Source organism: Leptonychotes weddellii, chromosome 4 (assembly GCF_054177405.1).
Source record: "Leptonychotes weddellii isolate Sample4059 chromosome 4, ASM5417740v2, whole genome shotgun sequence".
Taxonomy (NCBI): domain Eukaryota; kingdom Metazoa; phylum Chordata; class Mammalia; order Carnivora; family Phocidae; genus Leptonychotes; species Leptonychotes weddellii.
The window spans coordinates 21,632,009-21,655,334 of NC_138372.1; the positions used below are offsets into that span (position 1 = coordinate 21,632,009).

The following is a 23,326-nucleotide window of genomic DNA, read 5'->3' on the forward strand; positions in this document are numbered from 1 at the left end:
CCAGGCCCTGGCAGGGAGCACCCGCGAAGCTCAGCACGGGAGGGACTTGGAAGTCATCTGCTCTAACTTAGCACGCAAGCAGAACGCTCTGCTCCCTAGTCCTCCCGAGTGCTTGAATGCCTCCAGGGATGAGGTCCTTATTCCCTGCTGCATGTGGCCCGGTGCCTAGGACTCCAGGGAGGCTGAGCAGGAGCTGAACGGGCAGGTGCAGGAGTGGGGGCTGTAGGGAACCCCGGGGCCACCCCCACCCCCATGGCCAAAGGGCCCCCCTTCCCCTCCCGCTGAGAGTTGATAATAGGAGTGGTTCTAATTATGCTCTAATTGCTTTCTTCCAGGCGGTTTCTCTGGAGCCAAGGAGTTCAGAGTTCATGAATAAATGAAGAGGGAGGAAGCGGAAAGGGATGTTTATTGATGCACAAATCTCTACGTGCCAGTGTCTGCCCCACAAACGCTTGGGCATGCGGTTGTGTGCGGTTCTGAACACGCGCACGCGCGCACACTCCAGCCCCAAACCTCTCTCTCCTAAGGACCAGTACCGGGTCGAAGGAAGGTAACAAGAAGTCTCCTAAATTGGCTTTAGGTCACAGTCCCAACTCTGTCACTGACTTGCACTGTGGTCTTGCGCAAACCCGAGTTTTCCCACCTGTATGGTCCAGGCAAGAGGCAGGAGGAACACTTACAGCTCCATGCTGGTGGGGGCCCTGGTGGGGATGGGCGGGGCTCTGGACTCAGAAGCCTGCTCGGCTGCCCACCAGCTCTGAGGCCCAGGGCCTCAGGGGCTTCCTCTGTTAAATGGCAACGATAGGCTGTGGGTTACCAACGGTCACCCAGGGCACAGAACAGCCTTAGGCGAGGGCCTGGCATAGAGTAAGCATTTGGTGAGCGGTGATATTACCACCCTGCACAGTATAGACGGGTGCCTTCATGACCAATGAACAAACTCAGGCACAGAGAGGTCAAGCAACTAGCCCCAAATCATGCATTAAGTGACAGAATTTGAACCCAGGACTTTCAGGCCTCAAAGCCTCTGTGCTCCAGTCTTGGTTCTCCACTATGTCTGATTCATCTGGCACTCGGTAGGTGACCGCAATAATGGACCAAATGACAGAGAAATGTAGGCGGGAAATGAGCATCAAAAACAGGCTCTGTTTCCAGTGACCAGGGCGGGAGTGGGCTGATGTAGGTAGAACGAGGCCAAGATTTCTTTCAAGGTCAAGGCAAAGTGCTGGGTCTGAGGGACCCCAGAACTCGGTGCCTCCTCAGCAGCTGGGGCCAGGTGGGGACAATGGGGATCCTTTGTGTATGCTCATGGAAGGAGATCTTTTTACTCCTTTGTGACACCCACTAAGAAGCCAAAGCTAAGGAATCCTGGCTTTTGGCATCAGGCAGAACCCGCTCTGCCACCGCCTTGCTGTGTGACTTTGGGCAAGCGACTGCAGTTCCGTGAGCCCCAGAGCCCTCATCTAGGTAATGGGGATGACAAGGGTCCGCCTTTGGGGCTGCGGCGAGAGTGATAGGAGAGGGCCCAGGTGAGGCCCTATACTCGAGGCTAAGAGTGGGGGCTTGGAGTCCGATTGCCTGGATTTGCACCCCAGCACCCCTGCACGTAAGTGCTCACGGCCCCAGATGCTGCTTCTGATGTCTCCCCCCACCGGGGCGGAGCAAGGGGGAATGGGCTCCTACAGGTGAAGCAGTTACAACAGTAGGCAGTGTGGCCGAAGTGCTCAATGAATCTCTTAGACCACACGCATGAAGACACCCTGCAGTCCATTTCACATACTGGGAAACAGCCGCATAGAAGGGCAAGGACTGGTCCAAGGTCACAGAGCCAGTTCACGGCACAGCCAGGCCCATGTGGGAGCTGGCTGTATGCAGGGACCCTGTCCACACCTCAGTTTGAATGGATAACCACTCAAGACCCTTCCCAGCCCCTGAGCCAGCCTGCTCAGGCTTGGGGACTCGGGACTGAAGCTCCCTTCTCCTTGTCTTCCCTGCAGGCTCCAAGCAGCGGGGTGTGTCAGAGGGCAGGAAGGGTGATCCGCCTTCCTGGCCTGCCCCGCCCCGCCGGCCATTTCACTCCAGGGCTGGCAGAGGCCTCAGAAACAATCCAGGGGCCCAGGACTGGAACAGCATTTGTCAGCCCTGCATGGCGGTGGCGGGCTTGTCTCCATGGCAACAGTGCAGCGTGAAGGCATCCTGGCATCATTAGGGCACACGCTGAGTCGTATAAACAGAGGCTGCAGTAGATTACACGCCTATTATGAGCAGTCTCGGGCTCTGAGCGCTGGTAATTATGCCTAATTGTGCATTTAATTGTGTAATTGAAAACCCGCATCTCTGATTCAGGCTGGGGCTGCAGAACCTCCCCCCTCCAAAAAAAAAAAAAAAAAAAAGAGGTTTAGGAGCCATCACTACTCTGAAAATCCCAGGGCTGCCTCCCCTTCTAGGGCAAGGGGTAGCCAGAGTAGACTTGGGTTAAAGAGCCTACAGACTCCCATGTCCCCCACTCCCTGTGCCAGGAGCTCCAGCCAGGATCTGTGATTTGGGATGGGGTGGCGAGGAGCATGCTTAAGGCAAAGGGACGTGGTAGGAGCCCACAATTTCCATTATTCATAATAGATACCATTTTGTGCTCTGCCACTGTCCTCTCAGGACCTAGAACCCGCATCTGGTGGTTCCAAGGGACCTGGATCATCATCAGATCCATTACACGTCCAAGTAGTCATCCAACTTACATACAAATTTTTAATCACTGCCAGTGACAGGGAACTCACCACCTGACTGTCAGTCTGCCACTGCAGAGCCTCTGTAGATAACTTGAAAACCACTGATGGAGTTCAACAATCTCCTCTCCAGTTTCCTAGTTTCCCAGACTGGAGAAAATGAGGCCCAGAGAAGGGCAGGGCCAGCTCAAAGTTGCACAGCAGGTGAGTTCCAGAACCCCGGGATTCTGACTTGCAGCTGAGGGCATATCTTGTGCCCTAGGGTGATTGAGCACCTAGAATTGTACCTGGCACTTTGTGGGTGCTTCTTAAGTATTTGCTAAATACAACTCTGGATAGGGTTAGCTGATGGCAATTCTTACTCTCTCACCCAACAGAATTGAATCTTTCTGGAGTTCAGGAAGCTGATCTGCAGTGGCCCGGGGTTAGTGATGGGTCGGAACCTCCTGCTCTAAAACCTCTGCGATCCGAGACTCGAGTTTGCAACCAAATGTGCCAAGTGGGCATTTGGGATGGGGACAGTATGGACACTCATTCAAACAGAAGACCGAGGAAAGAAGAGGGCACATGAACCCCTGACAACCTGGCACCTGGGTGTGAAGCCTTGGGCAGGCCATTGGAGACAGAAGTGTCCTCCTCCGCTCAGAGCCTCAGCCTCACATCACCACTGCCTGCAACGGGAGGGGCTGGGCTAGCAGCAGGTCTGGGCCCTCCCTGGGAAAGGGCGGGCCTCATTGCTGCCTTAGAGCCGGAGAGGTCCTCTTAGATGATGAGGCTGGGGGACCCAGGGGGCCACATCTTCCTCTTCGCTCCCCTTTGAATGAGTGCTGGGCTCTGGGTCCAGAGAGCCTGCATTAATTCAGGCCACCCTCACTACAGTCCCATGAAGGGGTGCTATGATTATTCCCATTTTACAGAAGAGAAGACTAAGGAACAGTAAGGCCAAGGCCACATAGATTTGACAGAACTGCCACTTCACTTATGTCTTGTACTGACTGAAAAGGGGACGTGTTCCCTTTCCTACACCACAGTATTTAGATTCATAGAACTTGCTGTTTCATTTCTGGAACATTTAGGAGTGTGAACCCTTTGTGAGCTTTACTCAGCGTATCTTATCTCAAAGGAGCCTCCTGACAACTCTCCGAGGCAGATCAGTATCCTGATCGAGAGACATGCAGGTGGGAGCTCAGAGAGGTGAAGTGTTTTGCCCCAAGGTCACCCAGCTACAAAGAGGTAGAGATGGAAGTCAAACCCCAGCCTGACCCTAAAGCCCAAGCTCTCCCCTGTTGACCTCTCTCCCTCTGGTTCACCAGCTGCTCTGAGAGGCAGAGGCCTGGAGGCCGGGTAACATGTTCAAGCCTGCAGCCACAGTAACAGCTCTTCTAAAACCTCGGGGCACGGTGCTCGCTGGGGGAAGTGTTTCTGATTCACCAGCCCCGTGGGCTCTTGCGGACCACAACTGGTTCCATCGCCTGTAGCCTGGAAATAGCTTTTAATAAACACATTTCTACGGCGCCTGGCTGGCTCAGGCGGTAAAGCATGCACCTCTTGGTCTCAGGGTCATGAGTTCGAGCCCCACACTGGGCATAGAGATTACTTTAAAAAAGACATTAAAACAAAACAAAACAAAAAACACATCTCTGGGCTCAACTTGCTGTCCCATCACCCATGCCCCCCTGAAGCCTGAGGAGAGAAGAGATGTCAATGATCACAGCTGACCATCTCCGCTTGGTCCAGATTTTACAAGCATTCTCAACTCTTTTTCCCTTGATGACTCATCTGAGACCCAGGCTGTATCTTCTGTTTCCTTGGTGACAAGTCACTTCATGCTTCAGGCCTCCGTATGCCCATCAGTAAATGGGTATAAAACCACACCTATCTCACAGAGTCGTTATGAGGGTCTCCAATGCAGTTAATTTCTTGCCCGGGTACCTCTCCTTCAACCTGCCTCATAGCAACCGTAAACTCGGCACAGTGAGTGGGGTGAGTAGAAATGGGGGACAAGCAGCTCAGCAGATCTGGCACCTAGCAACAAGGCCTAGTGGCTGAGGAAAGGGTTAGACTTGTCCAGCTGCGACCGTGCCCAGCATCCCCACCTCCTCGGGGGAGCAGCGGGGCATGCGCCGTGGAAGCCGCCGAGACCTAGGTCTGGGTTTGAATCGCCGTTCTGTCCCCGCCCTCCACGTGGCCACGGATGATTGAGACAGTAACCAGGGACAAGGCAGATAAAGCGCCTGGCTCATTGGAGACACCAAACAAAAGGAAGTCGGAGCTGCTGTTATTATTTCCCTCTGAACCGTACACTTCCCGCATAAAGAAACTAAGACTTGAGGAGTTTATGGAAATGACTCTGACCCCTAAGTCCCCCAAACTAAGCCACGGGGTAGGGGCCGGAGTCCTGACTGCTTCACAGCAGGGAGGCCGAGGCTCAGAGAGGGGAAGGGACTTGCTGGAAGTCACAAAGCAAGGCAGCAAGGTCCGTCTGACCCCCGAGGTATTGCTTGTAACCCCAGTGCCACATCTCAGAGCAGCTGCTGTTTGTGGGGTGCTTACCCCCAAACCTCACACCCGCCTGTCCCTGCAACAGAGCCAAACCAAGGCCATCCCCTGGGCCCCCTCTTCTCCATCCACCTTGCTCTGCCCACCTCATAAGGGTCTCAAGGCTGTTTGGCCTCAGTCTGTCCATCTGCAAAAGGGAGCTGACCACCGCAGAGGTCCAAAAGGGTATGAGGAACAAAAAGGCTCAGTGACCTAGCCAACGTTGTGCTCTGTGTTCCCGACTCCCACGCCTGGCCCAAGGGCCTGAAGCACCTAGAGCAGAGCGGACCCTCCCTAGGAGGCCACCAGCTTGCAGGCACAGCTGTTTTGGAGCACAGGCCCCCGCAGGAGCCCATCTCCCTCCAGTCTCTACCATCACTACTGCTAATAACCACATCAATCAGGTTGACCACGTTTCACACCATTACTCGCAGCTCAGCAGGAAGCTACATCTTTTCCCCCTCACCCACCACCTTCGAGAAGGCAAAGAGCTTTCCAGAAGGGAAGAGAATGAAACAGACATTTTTCTGAATACCTACTATGTGCATGGCACCTGGCTAACCGCTTTTTACAACTCTGCAAGGTAGGGATGGTTCTTTCTCTTTGCCGGAGGAAGAAACTGGGGCCCAGAGGAGTGAATGCATGTGTCCAAGGTCACCCAGAGCGGGGACGAGAACGGCCATGGCAGTGATGTATGACTGAGCGCTCACTGGCTCGCAGTGCCAGGCGAGTGCATGAGCCTACTGAAATATTATCATTTTCAGATGAGGAAGCTGAGGCTGGAAGCAGGGAAGAGACCTGCCTGAGGTCACACGCTGCACAAACATGAGCTGTGGACTGGTGCCGGCAGACAGGTGGCTCTCAGCTCAGGCAGTAAAGCGCACACGGCCTGGGTCTGTCACTGGCTAGCTTAGAGACCTCGGGCAAACGTCGTCACCTCTCTGAGCCTCAGTCTCCTCATCTGAAATAGGGGAGAGCGAGAACATCCATCCCGTTGTGCGGAAGAACAATGAAGATAAAAACAGTAAAAACTAACATACCAGGCACTCTGCCAAACGCTTTACATACGTAAGCTCATTTGGTTAAATGAGGTAATGCATATAAAGTGCTTAGCACAGGACTCCAGAAATGGGAGTGATAATGATGATGATGAAGAAATTGATGAGGATTCCTTTGGGCACATCTCCTTGATTCATCTTCTTACAGGAAGAACAGGGTGGCCTGTAAGATTTCAGGAAGGAGATGGACCCGGAAAGAAGAGGAAGTTTGGACAGGGGAGGGAAAAGAGGAGCACCTAAAAATTAGGGAGCGAATAGCATTAAAAAGGTCAAGATAATACACCAAGTAGAACTCGGGAAAGGAAGGGACTCCGGTGTTCTACAGAATGGAACCAGACTGAGACGCCCTGGAACCTCCAGGCCAGCCCAGACATCATCCCACAGTCCCAGATGGTGGGACTGGCAGGACCCCAGCGACACAGAGCAGTGGTCCTCCCCATTTTACAGATGGAAAAACCAAGGTTTGCAGTGGGGAAAAGGCTTGCCTGAGTTCACAGGATGTTAGTGGCACAGCTGGACTTGAATCCAAGCCTCCTGCCTCTCAGCTCAGAGTCCAACTACCTGCTGCTTCCCACAAAGGAAGAGTACAGGGGGGTACCTAGACATATTTGGACCACAATTCCAGGAAAGCATCCCATGGTGTATATATTAACATAACAATAAGAAGCTATAGTTTACTGAATGCTCACTCTGTGCTTGGCATGGTGCTAAGTTCATTATATGCATTTACTCCTCACAACAACCCTAAGAATTGGCAACCGTTTATATTATCGCTAACAGATGACAAAACTGTGGCTCAGAGAGGGTAAGCCACTTGCCAAAGATCACACAGCTAGGAAGTGACAAAGCCAGGACTCGAACCCAGGTCTGTCCTATCAAACTCTAGAGCCCTGTCCGTACACTTGTCCACCTGAACGGTAAAGCCCCCACTTGCTCCTGCTACCCCCCAGGACACACTCACCCTACTCCCTCACCCACAGCAAGTCTATCCCGACTACAGAAGAGTGTCTAGAACTAGCCTGTTTTACTGTAATGATTAAACCCCATTCAAAAGAGGAAAAATGACAGTTCCTCTTCTAAAGTTTGCAGCTGAGAAACATTTAACAGCCTTTTCCTTCTCGGCCTCTTTCCACTGGGTGGGAAAACAGGCTCCCTTCTCTTTAGGATGATGTCAGGCTGGTGGAGTCCAGCCTCCAGGAGTACATGAGAAGCTGTCAGGCAGCAGAGGCTCTTGGGGGTTAGCGTCTGCTGAAGGGACCCACTCTGCAATCTGCCCCGACAGAGCAATAGAGGCAAGAGAGGAATTTCCAAGTCCCTCCTTGAAACACCCCTTTCCCCCAAATTATCTCATGTAACTCCCACAAGTGGCCCGAGGCCACCCAGCCAAGTTGTAGGAGAATCAGAATCCCAGGTCTTGCCTAACTCCAGAGCCCCTTAAGTGGAAGGGCCAAGCTAGAGAGAGCTCTGGAGGCAGGTGAGTGGGAGGCAGGGAGGAGTAAGGACCTCCTGAGGGCCCCCGATTGCTCTGGGCCAGAACTATTTATATTTTATAATAAAGAAGGCAACAGAGTATGCTGGCCAACTGCCTGGCTTCAAAGCCTGGCTCCTAACTATAGAACTTTGGGCAAGTTGCTTTATAGGATCATTATGAGGACTGAATAAGTTAAAACATGGAAAAGGGCTAACCAGGGCACCTAACACCTAGTAAGCGCTGCCCAAAGCTAACCACTGTTTGCGGCAGCAGCAGAGAATGGGGCAGACTGCCAACAGGGCTTACCTTTGGGGTGTGGGACTGGGCTCAGAAAGAAATGTACCTTTGTGTTCTGCTCTGTTCGATTATTTATTGAATCATTTTTTACAATAGGTGTCTATTACTTTTTTAAGAATAAAACAAAGTCCTAGTTTAAAACTTAAAAATTAACAAGCAGGAAAAAAAAAATCCTCGGAAAAGTTCCATCATTTCTTGGCATTTTCTATTCCTCAAAGTATATAAAGGATGTTTCGACTGTGAGCCAGGAGTTGCCAAATAACAGATTCATTAATTTATTTTACAAATATTAATGGAGTGCCAGGCACTGTTCCAGCTGCTGGGGATTTAGCTCAAACAAAACAGATCATCTCTGCCCTTCTGGAGCTTCCATTCTACCTGATTTTAATTAATCTGCTCTGCACCCCTCAAGGATGAGCAATTTACAGAGAGGCGGACGGACCAAGGCGGCCCAGGGAAGGGAAGTCACTTGCCCTGCATCCCACAGCTGGGAGAAGGGCTCCCAATCTTCAGGGCCTGGCTGCTTCTACCACTGCCCAGGAGGGCAAGGCTGCGGATGGCAAGTTTGGGGCTGGCATCCCCGAGAGGAGAGAAGCAAGATGAATGAGGAGGTGTGCACATCCAGGCTCCAAGCTTCACTCTGCATTACTGTACGCACCTGTGCTGGGGGAGAAGCGTAGCTGCGGGCAACAGTGGAGACCAGACGGTGGAGTTCGGCATCAGTGAGGCTCACGGTCCCCCACCTCACACCCAGCCCTGAGCTCTGCCCACCTGAGTCCCCGTGCACCTCTCTGCCTAGAGACTCAGCTCAGCTTCAAACCCCCCCCCTAGTTGTCAGGCCCGATCTCTAGGATGGGCAGGAGACCCCGGGCTCCCCTTAACCCGCTCCCCAAATTCACCTGCCAGAGCTTGCACTGAAGAGAACTGGTTCTCTTCAGCCTCCAAATTCACTCCACTGGCCTCCCTGAGGCAAGAACCTGAGTTCCCTAAGCTGGGGTGAGGCAGAGTTTCCCCAGATGCTCCCCTCCCCGCCAGGGCACCCAAGGATTCCCCCCACCCCACCCCTGCCCGCGCAGGCAGAGGGGCTGGTCCCCACCCATGACGCTCAGGTGGAACCCACGGCTGATGGAGAGCCCCTGGCTGCAGTGGCCACAGTCAAAGCAGGGAGGGCGGCCAGCACCCGGTTTGTCAGACTGGCCCAGGACCCGGCAGTTCCTTGTGACCCTCTCCCGAGAGGTGGCTCTCCATTCCCAGGCCTGCCCAGTCAGGAGGGTGAAGGCAGGCAGAAACAGCACAAAGGAGGAGGAGGGAACGGTTCTTGGAGTCTAAGATCCCAACACATAGATGAACGGGGACCAGAAATGGTTAGAGATCTAGAGACACACCAAGGAGAAAGCCGGAGACACACAGAGGAGCAGAGACTTTGTGAGAAACACACGGGCACAGACCCGGAGGAAGGGAGAGCCGCGCAACCGAGGAATCTAGAGGAAAACACGGGGCAGGGACCTCAACGGCTGCAGCGAGGAGCCCGGGACACACCTCCCCGGCCCCCAGCGAGCCACAGTCCCACAGCAGGCCCCTCGCAGGGCGCGGGGTGGGCGGGGGAAGCGGGGGGACCGGCGCGCAGGACGCACTCGGGGACCGGGGAGCGCCGGGCGAGGAGCGCACACAAAGAGCCAGCCCGGCCAGCAGGAGCAGGCTCCGCCCGTCCGCTCCGTGACTCCGGCCCACCCCCCACCCGGGACTCGCAGCAGACACGCACCGGGACCCACGGCCCACCCGCGCGCCCGGGACCCCGCCCCGCCGCGCCCCACCCGGCCCCGGCCGCCCGGCGCTCACCAGCTGCAGGCAGCAGAAGGCGACGAGCGTGCAGCGCCCGCTGCACTTGCCCATGGCTCCGGGGGCCGCGCGGGCCGTCCGCCGCGGCGCCCCTCTAGCTCGGCGGCCGCCGCCTCCTCCGCGCCGCGCGGGTTCCGCTTGCTCCCAGCTGCGCGCCCCGGGCGGCGGGGCCGGGCGCCTAGGGCCGGGCCCGGGGGCGCCGGGTCCTCAGGGCTGGGGCCGGCCGCTCGCGCTCCGAGTCCATGGTCCGTCGGCCCGCGCTGGCTCTGCCGCGCCGCGCCTCCTTTGTCTGGCCGGCCGGCCGCCAGGCGCGCCTCCTGCCCCGCGGCGGCTGGCGCGGAGCGCGGAGCGGGGAGCGCGGGCACCGAGCGCGGCGCGGCGCAGAGCAGCACTGCCCAGCTGGGGCAGCCGCCCGGGCGCTCGGCGGCCGCGGCTTCCCGGCCCCACCACGTGGCTCCGCCGCCGCCGCCGCCGCCGCCACCGGGAGGGAGGGAGGGAGGGGCGGGGCGGGGCGGGGCGGCCGCCGGAGCAGAGAGGAGGGGAGAAGGGGTAGGGAAGTGCAGGGTGGAGGGAGAGACCGGGAGTGAATGGGAAGAGCGCAGGCTTGGGGGCTGACGGCCCTGGGCCAGACCCGGACTTCACGGCTCACGGGCTGTGTGACCTTGGGCGCGTCACGCCCCCTCTCTGGGCCTCAGCTTTCTTAGCAAAGTGGGAATAACGTCTGCTTCAGAGTTGCCAAGAGGGTGAAAAGCAGTTGTGCGACTAAAGCACTTAGCCCTGTGCCTGGCCTCCTGAGGGTGCTGGAGCACTCCTACCTCCACCCTGTCTCTAGGGCGCCAGGGTTCCAGCCTTGGCGCTCTCTTTCCACTCTGGTTCCCAGTTCTGCTCCTCATCCCAGCCTCCCTCCTGAGTGTCTGCACATGTTCGTCCTTCCCTCTTTCCTTCTACTGGCATTTACTGAGCCCCGACTGCATACACACCCCTGGGGGACCCGGAATCCAGAGATGAGCACTGCAGCGCTGTTGCAGAACCCGCTGAGCTTCCCAGTCCAGGGGACAGACAAGCTCCCAGAGGTATGAGGATGAGATGCCTGATGGCAGAGACAGAGGTCCTCCCAAAGGGCCGTGGCCAGCCCCTAACCCCCACTGCAGTGGGTAGAGGGAGTCAGAAAGCAGAAGACTGCCTTCTTCCAGATGCCTGGGTGGCTCAGTCGGTTAAACGTCTGCCTTCCGCTCAGATCATGATCGCAGAGTTCTGGGTTCGAGCCCCGCATCCAGCTCCTTGCTCGGCTGGGAGCCTGCTGCTCCTCCTTCTTGTGCTCTCTCTTTCTCTCTCAAATAAATAAATAAAATATTTAAAAGAAGGAACAGAAGGGGCGACTGGGTGGCTCAGTCGTTAAGCGTCTGCCTTCTGCTCAGGTCATGATCCCAGTGTCCTGGGATCGAGCCCCGGGTCAGGCTCTCTGCTCAGCAGGAAGCCTGCTTCTCTCTCTCCTTCTCCCACTCCCCCTGCTTGTGTTCCCTCTCTCACTGTGTCTCTCTCTGTCAAAAAAATAAATAAAAAGAAGAAGAAGACTGCCTTCTTAAAAACACCCTGAAAAGCACTCAAACTTCCAAACACGTGCCAAATCCATTTCATCCTCCCTACCTCCCTCCTAACTTCCTATAGTCACCTCCGTAGTTCACATCACTCATGTGGGAATCCCTGTGTCATCCTCCGGGCTTCTCTGTCCCATCTGACCATTCTGTGAATGGTACCTTCTCACTAATATCTATGAAATTCCTACTGTGTGCCAGGCTCCCCGCTAGGGGTAAGGGGATGAACCAGTCTCTATAGCCACTGAGAGAACAGTCCAGCGAGGGACTGTCATTACAACAAGAAAACATAAATACATAATGACAGACTCTGATGAGTGCTCTCAAGGACAATAAAGGGTAAAAGAGAGCATAAGGGGGCACGTTCCAGGTGTGGAGACCAGGAAGGGCCCCCTTGATGAAATGGCGTTAATACTGAGAAGACAATAGGAGGGAAGGAGAGGCAGAGGGAGGAATAGTGTTTTGGCAGAAGAAACAGAACATTGCCAACTCTCCCCGCCCTCTCCACTCTAACTAGCCCTTCTGACCCAGAGAGCAGTGTGATGCAGATCCAGACCCGTGGTTCTGCATCCAGACAGCCTGGGTTCCAGTCCCAGCCCTGCCACTTGTATGCTGCTCACATAGTGAGCACTCAAATGCATTATTATGGTCTTCTCCTGGGACCAGCTGCGTAATTGGTGGGGTCCGCTGCAAAAGGAAAATGCAAGGCTCCTTGTTAAAAAGCTGAGGATGACAACCCAGTGGAGCATGAAACCAAGCCCAGGGAGGGCCCTGCATGCCTGGGGAGACTGTGTACCCCGGAAGCCAGAAGCCAGCCCATCTTCTCCCCAGACTACTAAAATGATCTCTTCACTGGTCCTCTCCCAGCCATTCCTGGGCATGCTGCTGGATATTTTAAAATACACAGGATATTCCTGGAGTTGAAACTACATGTGCTGAGGTTTTCACTTGGAATAACAGGCGGAGGTAACAGTGGGAACTTTCCTCAGCCATGTTTGGTAAGTAACAGCTGTGTCCAACCAGGTGCTGTGACTAGACAGGGGCTTCCAGGAGTCTGTGAAGTCCCTGAAATAATATGCAAAGCTTCATGTGAGCAGATGTGCCTTTTTCTGGGGAGAGGCTCCACGGCTTTCATCAGATTCTTCAAAGAGTCTCTTTCCCACAAAAGAATGAGAACTAGCCCCACGAAGCCTCGGCCCAGATGTAATGGTTCTCTAGCAGATCCTCTTTGGGGCCTCTTCCAGATAGAGCCTCTGCCAGCTTCCTCCATGACCTTAACAATGCAATTCAATAATATTAACAATAATAGCTACCATGTATTGAATGCTTACTCTAGCCGGGTGCTTGACATATATTATCTCATTTAATCCCTATAATAGCAGTGGGGTCCACTGGGGCTGTAACCAGCCCTTGCCAGCTCCCGGCTGGATCACATCATGCCTGGGACACCCTGTTCCAAGGCCTGGCTGAAGCACTCTTAAGTCTGTCGCCCGGGACAAAGGAGGGCCTGTCTGACCTCAGCAGAATTAGCTTTTGGCCCCCGGTCATTCCACTGAGTCCAAGCCTTGCCCCGATGAAGCCACACACACACCATGACATCTTCCAAGCTTTGCATGTTTTGTTCTGTCTAGAAAGTGTCTCCCATCTAAATTCTTAGCCCAAAGAACTGGAAATTTCAAATCTCAGCTCAACTGTCACTTCCTTTCGGAGGCCTTCCTTGACCCCCTGTGACCCAGGGTGGTGGCCCACATTTGGTCTGGCAGGGCTGGCAGTGGTCTGTGCTATCTCCCTCAAAGCTTTTACTGGGATTTACTGTAATTATCCAATTTCGCTGGTTTCCCCCAATAGACTGTGAGCTCTCTGCGGATAGCAACTGGGCCATGTATTATCTCTATATCCCACCGGGCTTGGATGGTGTCAGGAGTCAGCAAATATGGAGTGAATGAATGATCTTCCTGGCCCCGGGCTTCAGCACACCTCATGCCCTCTTCACCCCCTGGAAGTCCAGGGTTCTTAGGGGGAAGGCAGTCTAATTGTAGGAACAGCTTTGAAAGACATGGGGGGAGGGGGTTCGGAGTCGGGTATGACGTCCAGAGGGGCTGGTAATAGCCAGCATGAAGGATGACTAACCCCTCAAGTAGGGAAAGACTGTGGGGCAAACGAAGCAGGATTTAGAAATAAATGACAGAGATGATTCAGAGCATAGCCACGCTTCCTGAGTGAGGAGGCAGAATCATGGTCAGCCCCGGAGAGAGGCACAGGAGGGGCTGCTGTGGGCCTGAGATTTACCAGGTGGTAAGGAGTTCCTCCTTTGCCCTAAACCAAGAAGTCACAGGGTCTGAATCTTCCACCATACACTTTCTCCAACACTGAGAGTTCCAGAGAAAGTTCACTCATGAGATAGCTGAAATGTTGAGCCTATTAATTTCTCCTTCTTCCACGGTAGAGGAAGGAACATGCTCACTAACGATAGTTTCTGGGGTATTTTCTGACACCAACCAATTCTCCAACACTGGCTGGTTGTCCAATGATTCACTTCAGTTCGGACACTGACTACCCAGAAGGAGTGCAGCCCCGCAGCTAAGGGTCAGTCCCGCAAGACCACCCGCACTCCGCAGATTGCCAGTTGCAGTCTCTGGTCACCCCTACTTCTCACCAACCAGCTCTAAGTCGGGCGTCCGCATGACCTCCTCCTTAGTTTTCATAATTCACTCGTGAACAGCTCACAGAACTCAGGAAGGTACTCGACTTACCTTTACCGGTTTCTTATAAAGGATACAAATGAACAGCCAGATGAAGAGGTAGGTCAGGCGATGCCTGAAAGGGTCCCGGACACTTCTCTCTCTGTGGGGTAGGGGTATACCACACTTCTAGTGGGTTCACCAGCCTGGAAGCTTCTCTGGATCTCATTGCTCAAGAGATTTTATAGAGTTCAGTCCGCAGGGCCTCCTCAACCAGGTCTTCCCAGAGATGAGTGCGAGCAGCTGAAAGTTTCCCCTCTTATCACTTGGTCTGTCTGGTGACCAGCCCCATCCTGAGTCTGTTGGGAGTCCTATCCTAAGGTCCCCTCCTAAGTCCCCTCATTAGAAAAAATGCAGATGTGATCCAAGGGGACTCAGAAATAACAAAAGGCAATCCTATCACTGAGGAAATTCCAGGAGTTTTAGGAGATCTCAGAAATGGAGACAAAGACCAAATATATTTTATATGATATCACAATAGCTTACGTCTCTTAAGCATTCTGGGTCCTGTTCTGAGTGATTTTCTCTGTAGTAACTCATCAAACCTCCCAACACACCTTTAAGGTAGGTGCTATCATCATCATCATCCCCTTTTTCCAGATGGGGAAACTGAGGCTCAGAGAGGTTGGAGCACTTGTCCAGGGTCACACACACAACAGGGACATGGCAGAATCAAGATTTGTCCCCAGGCAGAACTACTTGACCTGTAATATTCCTGTTTTGTTCCTTGCGTTTTTCAAGTTTTTCTTTTTTACAGAACCTGTTCTTCCAAAGAAATCATACATTTCTAAAACAACAAAGTGGAACTGCTCTGGTGTGTTTGGGGAAAGAGAATCAGCAGCCTGCTCTGTCGGTCTATCCTGACATCCTGCGAAGGCCTCCAAATCAGCACCTCAATCCAAGGTCTCTCAGGGACAACGTGGGAAGACTGCTGGCCTGGATGAGCTTCAAGGGGCCTTTTTGGAAGAGGGGAGAGACAAAGAAGGGGAGAACCTGAAGGGCAGAGGGGTTGTGTGAATTCTGTTAAGCCACACAGCACATTAAGAGAGCTGGATCTCAAGACCTCTGGGTCAGGTCCATGACTGTGCCAGGCACTGCCCTAGGAGCTCTGGAATTGAAAATGAAGAGGATAGGTGCCCCCAAGAATCCTCGGGATAAAGGTGTGGGGGTTAAGTTAGCACACTGGCCAACAGTGTGGCATCGTCTGCTGCTTTTTCTCTTTCTTCTTCTTCTTCTTTTTTTCTTAAGTAATCTCTACCCCCAACATGGGGCTCGAACTCACAACCCTGAGATCAAGAGTCAGGTGCTCCACCGACTGAGCCAGCCAGGCACCCCCTCTGCCTATTTTCTTAAACCCGGTGGTTTTGTCCACCTGCCTTCCCTCTCTGGCCCCTGACGGCACCTGAGTTTGTGACTCTTGGGCCTGTGAGGGAGGCAGGACAGACAAGCAGGTAGTTACTAGCGGTGCGTAGAGCGGCAGAGCACCTATAAGGTACAGAGACAGAATGGTGGAGAGAGTGGTTAACTCTGCTTGCGATTAGGTAGTGATAAAAAACGTCACAGAAAAGATGGTGCTGACTCAGGTTTAGGCTGCCAGGCAGAAAAAGAAGTGCAGACACACAAGTGCCGAACAGCGAGGTGTGTTTCAGGAGCTATGACCCCTTCTTTTTTTTTTAACTTCTGCACATACTTTTGACCTCCTCTTGCCTCCTTACTGCCACCACTCCTCTCCAACCAACTGGCTTCAAAATCTCAGTTTTTAGAGCAACTCTTTTTTTTTTTAGAGCAACTCTAAAAAGGAAAAAAAAAAAAAAATCTCTGCTAAGAAGGAATGGTTGAGAGAAAAAGGAAGAGGATGGAACAAGGTGTCCGTGAACCGCTAGGGTATAGGTCAGGAGACCCCAAACAGCTCGTAGAAAGTGTCGTCTCCTTGTCTGGGGCAGTGGGGGTCCAGAACCCCTAGCACGGCCTCTGTGGACAGCCAAGACAGATCTCCCTTTCCACTAGCCCTGGTGGCCACATGGGCTTCTAGTTAAAGTCTGCCCTCGGGCCATCTGAGCTGGGGACAAGGCATGGCGAGATGGCCCCTCCAATCAGCCCCGTACTTCGTACTTCGCTGGGCCTTCAAGATGCTGTGCTGGAGGCTGCACTTGTCCAGGGGCCCCCCCGGATAGCAAGACAGCAGGGTTATCTCCGGCCTCCTGACCCCAGGCCCTAAGAGGATTCCCAGTCCCCTGCTGGCTCCCCACCCCTCACCCAGGCATCCTTTCACAACAAATGATGCACTGAACCCTAAAATTACCATCTTAGAGTCTGAGGCAAAGGGCATCTACAATCATAGAACAGTGGAGCTGGAAAAGGGGTCTCTAATCGCGTGGCTCCCAGTGTTAGTGGGCAGACACCTGCACCTGAACCAGGGCCCCACACCAGCCCGGGCTCAGCCCCAATCTCTGCAGCAGGACCTGCTTACAGGTACTTTGTCATAGACTCCCCAGAGATTCTATGAGCCGCTCGAGCCCTCTAAATCAATACAACAGACATTTCTGAAATGGTCACCCAGCTTCTGCTTGCACACCTCCAGAGGGGAGGAACTCTCTATGGTGCCATCCGTGGGCAGCTCTGACTCAGTTGCTTTCTTTGTTGTGTGCGAATCTGCCTTCTTTTAGTCCACCTCGTCTGGGCTCTGTACTCTGAAGCCTCCCAGAGTAAGAGCCTTTTCTCTTTTCCAGCGTGGCCATCTGATGTATGAAGACAGTGACCTGTCTTCCCTGGCTCCCACAACTGTTCCTCACAATGATCTTCTGAGAGGGTACCCAGAACAGGAAGCAAAGCCTCGTCAGGTATGGTCGTCCTCCTGTGCAGAGTGGGGAGAAACCTCAGCTGGCCCCCTTTCCGCAAAACCAGCCCAGAGCTGCCACCCTGACTTTCGTGACCCTTTGCAATCTGGCTCCAATTCTTTCCAAGGTTCCTACTCATCTGCATGCCCCTCCACCCCCCCACCCCGCAACATGCTGTTACGGCCTTGTGCCGTGTGTCATTTTTGAACACAACCAATTTGTGGTTTCCACCATCTAGGCTGTACTTCCGGGCTCCCGGCTCCCTCCCCACGTTCTGATCCTCAGTAAAACTTACTCTAACTCCTCAGGCACTGCCTCCTCGCTTGTGGGTATGCCTCTGACAGTATGGATTAGATTCTATTTGAGTTGCTTATTTATATGTCTTCCTAAAACGAGGGCATGAGATGACACAAAGCGCAGATAAATGTGGTACCTTTTCCTGGAGTGTCAATTTTACTTGATGCTCAGTCATTTAAAACATTTATTAATGTAAAACAAGCACAGCTACATTAGGAAGCAGCACATAAATAGTCAATTTCACTAGGAAAAAGGTAGGGGGACTGCTCTAAGAGACACTAGAGAGACAGGATAGCCAGACACATGAAACCTGATTGATTGCAGATTGAAAAAATAGCTACAAAAGACATTTTTTTTTTTAAAGATTTTATTTATTTATTTGACAGAGGAAGACATAGCGAGAGCAGGAACACAAGCAGGGGGAGTGGGAGAGGGAGAAGCAGGCTTCCCGCAGAGCAGGGAGCCCGATGTGGGGCTCGATCCCAGGACCCTGGGATCATGACCTGAGCCGAAGGCAGACGCTTAACGACTGAGCCACCCAGGTGCCCCTACAAAAGACATTTTTAAAAGAAGATTTTATTTATTTGACGGAGAGAGACACAGCGAGAGAAGGAACACAAGCAGGGGGAGTGGGAGGAGAAGCAGGCTTCCCGTGGAGCAGGGAGCCCGATGTGGGGCTTGATCCCAGGACCCTGGGATCATGACCCGAGCTGAAGGCAGACGCTTAACGACTGAGCCCCCCAGATGCCCCTATAAAAGACATTTTTGATATGGAAGAAATTTTAATATGATCATTAGATGGTATTATGGAACTGCTGCTAATTTTCGTAGGTTTGGTAATGTTACTGTGGTTATGGAAAAAAATTCTTAGGACATGCTTGCTGAAGTATTTGGGAATATTTGGGAGTGAAGAATTATGATGTCTCTTACTCTCAATAGTCATTGAAAGTTGTATATACATGTGTGTGACAGAGATAGAGATTATTGAGTTATTGAATATAGGTGGGACATACAGATTTTCACTATATTAATCTTCCAATTTTTGTTTGAAAATTTCAAAATAATAAGTTGATGGGGGGTCTTACATTTTAGATTTAAGGTAACATTTCAAAGTTATTTATTTTTATTTTATTTATTTATTTTAAAGATTTTATTTATTTATTTGACAGAGAGAGACACAGCGAGAGAGGGAACACAAGCAGGGGGAGTGGGAGAGGGAGAAGCAGGCTTCCCGCTGAGCAGGGAGCCCGAAGGGGGGCTCGATCCCAGGACCCTGGGATCATGACCTGAGCTGAAGGCAGCCGCTTAACGACTGAGCCACCCAGGTGCCCCCATTTCAAAGTTATTAATTTCAACTCTCTCCTTCTGCCCCAGTTCATTCTCTGCTGTTAAGGACACTGAAGGGGAAAAATTTGAGAGGCCCTGGCTTTTGTTTTTCTCCCCACCACTCTGCCCTGGGAACTCCCAAAGAAACTGTATTTCTGGGGTGCCTGGGTGGCTTCGGCTCAGGTCGTGATCCTAAGGTCCTGGGACTGGGCCCCTCATCGGGCTCCTTGCTCCGCGGGAAGCCTGCTTCTCCCTCTCCCACTCCCCCCTGCTTGTGTTCCCTCTCTGGCTGTGTCTCTCTGTCAAATAAATAAAATCTTTAAAAAAAAAACAAAACTGTATTTCTGTCATTTCTGTATTCTCAGAGCCTAGTACAGCGCCTGTCACAGAGGGGTGTTAAATAACTCCTTCCTGAGTGAGCAAAACCCCTGACTTAATAATATGCCCGTTATCTTGGGAAACCTGTACCTCCTCTCAGTTTTCCGTCCTGTAAGTTGAGGTTGGACCTGATGACCTAAGCACCTGGAAGTCCCTTTATAGCTCTAGTACCTTTGGATGCTATATCTGGGGTTCTGAAGGGAAGTCACAGGTCTTTTTTTCCTAAACAAAGCCCCAGGTTGTTAGGCAGAGATGATCACTGATTACAGTGGATCAACCTCTGCTCTCTGGCCAACATCCAAAGTTTTAGCTCAGCCATGGGCTTGGGAGAAGTGGGTGTAAGCTCACACAGACCACATGTCCGAGCAGAGGTTTCCTGGAGAGCCAAGGGATGGCAGGGGAAGTCAATTTGGCTTTATGCTGCCCTCCTGGCTATTGCTGTAGCCATGGCTAATGCTAATGTCCTTAACCTTGATTTTAACTGCAATCACCTAAGGAAGCTTTAAAAAATACTCATGCTCACCCCGGAGATTCTGATTTAACTGGCCTGGGGTATGATCTAAGCATCTGGAGTTTTAAAGACTCCCCAGCTGATTCTAATGTGCATTCAAGGTTAAAAGCCACTAAGGTTACGTTGTGGTGATGGGTAAGACCTTGAGCCAAGTTGACATTCTGGCTTTGCTACTTACTAGCTGGCTAATCTTGGGTGTTAATCTTGAACCTGTTGCCCCGTTTGTGACAATCAAATGAGATCATGCATGTAACAGCACTAAGCCAGAAAGAACCACTAAACAAACACTTAGGGGCAGCTGTTAATGAGTAAACAGAAGGCTCTGTCGCTCTCCTAGGAAAGATTAAAATTCTCTGAGCCCGTGGAGCCGTGGCTTGCCAGCTTGCATCAGAAACACTTGCAGGGCTTGTGAAAACAAATTGCTGAAGACTTCCTTCCCCCTAAATTTCCAGTTCAGTGGGTCTCAGGTGGGGCTCTAGAATGTGCATTTCTAGCATGTTCTCAGGTGCTGCTGCTGCTGTCCCAGACAGCATGCTTCGAGAATCACTGTTCTGGAGCAGGGTTTTTCAAGAGCATCACTGACATTTCGGAGCACCTAATTCTTTGAGCAATTCTGGCGCCTACCCACTAGATGTGCATAGCATCCCTCCGCTTGTGATAATCAGAAGTCTCCAGACATTGCCAAATGTCCGTTGCGGGGCGGGGCAAAATTGCTGAGTTGAGAACTACTGATCTAGAGGATAAAAGTTAAAGATCTAAGAGTTTAGGCGGGTGTCAGAGGCAAGGGAGGAAAAGAAGTTAAAGCCTAGAAGAAAGGAAGAGAGTTTGGAATAGCTCAGGACTTGATGCAGAGAGGGTGGGTCTGGGATACTGAGACAATTGACCAGAGGGCAGAAGGCAGGCTCAGAGTTCAGACTTGGTTTCATTTAGTCCCACAGGAATAGGGGCTGTCTTTTAAGTCTGGCCCCTCCCTTTGTCCTGGGACACAGCTGTCAAGCCCTGAAGTCTCTCGGAAGGAGCAATTCTGTCCTAACTCAAATGGCCTAATGGCCTTTCCCTACGCCTCCACTGCCTGCAGCCCCAAATTGCTCAACTTTCTCTCACACCTCAGTTTCCCGTCCATGCACTGAGATATTAACAAGCAGCAGACTCCAGGTCTATCAGTGAGAAACGAATAACTGGAGTTTTGCTGTGAAGAAGCAACTCTGATAAGATTCCTGACCTGTTCAAATCCACCTCCCTCAGAACTCAGCCCACAAAACTCAACCACCCAGCGGAAAAGACTTGGTTCTTTAAGTGCCAATGGTATTGAATGCGAGAGACTGTGGAAGTCATAAAGGGAAATTAACTGAAAACCAGAGATGCCATTACTCATTCGGGAGCAATCTATCTCCCCCAAAGTGAGAATACAATTTGCACCCTCTGGGGATGTTTTATACTCAAATCTTTATTCCCCAGGCTAGGGCTGCTATTCCCTTCAAATTCTAAATGGTGCTGCTATTTCCTGCTAATGGCTTCTATCCAGCCTTTGAAGAAGGCACTTGGGAGGGGCAAAGAGGCTGAGGTTAGAGGAAAGCCCTTGCAGTCTCCAGGGCCTTGGTTCCTCCTAGTCACAGCCAACTTCTCAAGGGACTGGTAGGCTTTGAAAGTGCAGTGTTAAGGTTCAAGTCTTGTTCTCCCCTAAGCCAAGAGAGAGACAGAGGATGGGGGAGGGGCCTGGTGCTTGAGAGGGATTTGGGAGTAAAGTCTGAGAGTGCTAGAGGTGTGAAGACTAGCTTGCAAACCATTTTTAGCCAAATCTGTTCTGGTTAAAGGCATAACCTTCTGTATAATTACTGCTCATGCCTGAAATCTGAGTCACCATTCCCTGTGAAGATGCCTCTATAGTTTGGTTGGGTTTTTTTTTTTTTAGTATTTATTTGACACAGAGAGAGCACAAGCAGGGGGAGTGGCAGGCAGAGGGAGAGGGAGAAGCAAGCTCCTCACTGAGCAAGGAGCCTGATGTGGGACTCAATCCCAGGATCCTGGGATCATGACCTGAGCCTAAGGCTGATGCTTAATTGACTGAGCCACCCAGGTGCCCCTTGAGTTTGTGTTTTAAAGGCTCTGAATAGTACTACAGTAAAGCTGATTGCACTTTATTTAACCCAGTTTCCCCCCAAACTTATCTGAACATGGGATCTTTATGTCCTAATGTCCCTAACATATTGGGGAAACTGTTCTGTGGAATACACTTTAGGAAACCTTAATCTATAGGATCTAGTACATGAAGGACAAACTCTCTAGGATTTGGCTCCAACTTAACTCTGCAACTTTCCTGTCCCCACCTCTGACCAAGCTGAAGTTCTTTTGGTTCAGGAAATGCACAAAGCTTTCAAGCTTGTGCCTGTTTCTTGGAACGCACATGTTCTTTGTCCACCTGGCAACACCCTTACCCATTCTCTAAGTCCCAATCTGAGCATGATCCCATCACCTGTGAGACTTCCTGAACTCTGGCAGGCACAATAAATTACTTTGTTTCCAGTACACTTTATTCAAATTTCATTCACTCTATTAAAAGTAATTGGTTTGACAGCTTTACCATCCTGTTGGTTCCTTCATTAATGACTTAAATACATCCTGGATGTGTGCTCACTTAAAACTATCCTCTCTCTTACAACTTGAGATAAACAGATGACTCAGGTTTGGGAGCTATATGTATAAAACCAAACATGTTCCAAACAGGCGGCAGGTGTGAAGACCTCTGGGTTGAGACAGGAGGTTCTGAGAAGACACACACCACACCCCCATGCCAGATGGGATTCATCAGTGCCAGTGTGTGTGCTGGGCACAGTCATCCAGTGATCCAGGGAGATAGTAACCTGTTTTGAGGGTAGAAAGCAACTAATAGCATTTCTTAATGTCCCTGTCAGTCTAGGAAAGACCGAAAAGGAAGCAGAAGCACAAAAAAGTCTCAGACGATGTCATGGTCCAATGACACCACAACTTCATCATATTCCTTCTGAGTTGAGTTTGATGCAGCATTCCAGCCGGCCACTCCTATTGGCTGAGGCTGCCCCCAATCTAATGCCCACTTCAGGGACCCGGACTGTAGGGACCGCTGCTCAGAATAGTACTTTTGGCAGGAGGCAAAGTAGAAACAGACCCTGTTCATTAAAGATCATGTCAAAGTATACAAAAACTAGGTTCTTTTTTTTAATCCTTTTTTTTTTTTTTAAGATTTGTTTATTTATTTGACAGAGAGAGACACAGCGAGAGAGGGAACACAAGCAGGGGGAGTGGGAGAGGGAGAAGCAGGGTTCCCGCAGAGCAGGGAGCCCGATGTAGGGCTCGATCCCAGGACTCTGGGATCATGACCTGAGCTGAAGGCAGACGCTTAATGACTGAGCCACCCAGGCGCCACCTAATCTTTTTTATTAAAGATTTTATTTATTTATTTGACAGAGAGGAGATGACAGCGAGAGAGGGAACACAAGCAGGGGGAGTGGGAGAGGGAGAAGCAGGCCTCCCACTGAGCAGGGAGCCCCATGCAGGGCTCGATCCCAGAACCCTGGGATCATGACCTGAGTCGAAGGCAGACGCTTAACGACTGAGCTACCCAGGCGCCCCCCAAAACTAGGTTCTTTTAGACTTTATCACCTCTTGACTGCTATGCATCTAGTAGGAGAGAAATTGTTTGTTATGAGTTAATTATTCTCTGGGAATAAATCTTCAT

General features: G+C 51.8%; 1 protein-coding gene across 1 annotated transcript in view; it reads right to left on the reverse strand.

The window, feature by feature from the left end:
• NKAIN1 (sodium/potassium transporting ATPase interacting 1) overlaps positions 1–10,359 on the reverse strand; it is a 39,942-nt gene extending 29,583 nt beyond the window's left edge. Inside the window, exon 1 of the mRNA XM_081817934.1 lies at positions 9,927–10,359. Coding sequence (XP_081674060.1) covers positions 9,927–9,980 — 54 coding nt within the window. The 5' untranslated portion in view covers positions 9,981–10,359. The remainder of the gene's footprint in view (positions 1–9,926) is intronic.
• Positions 10,360–23,326: the final 12,967 nt, after the last annotated feature.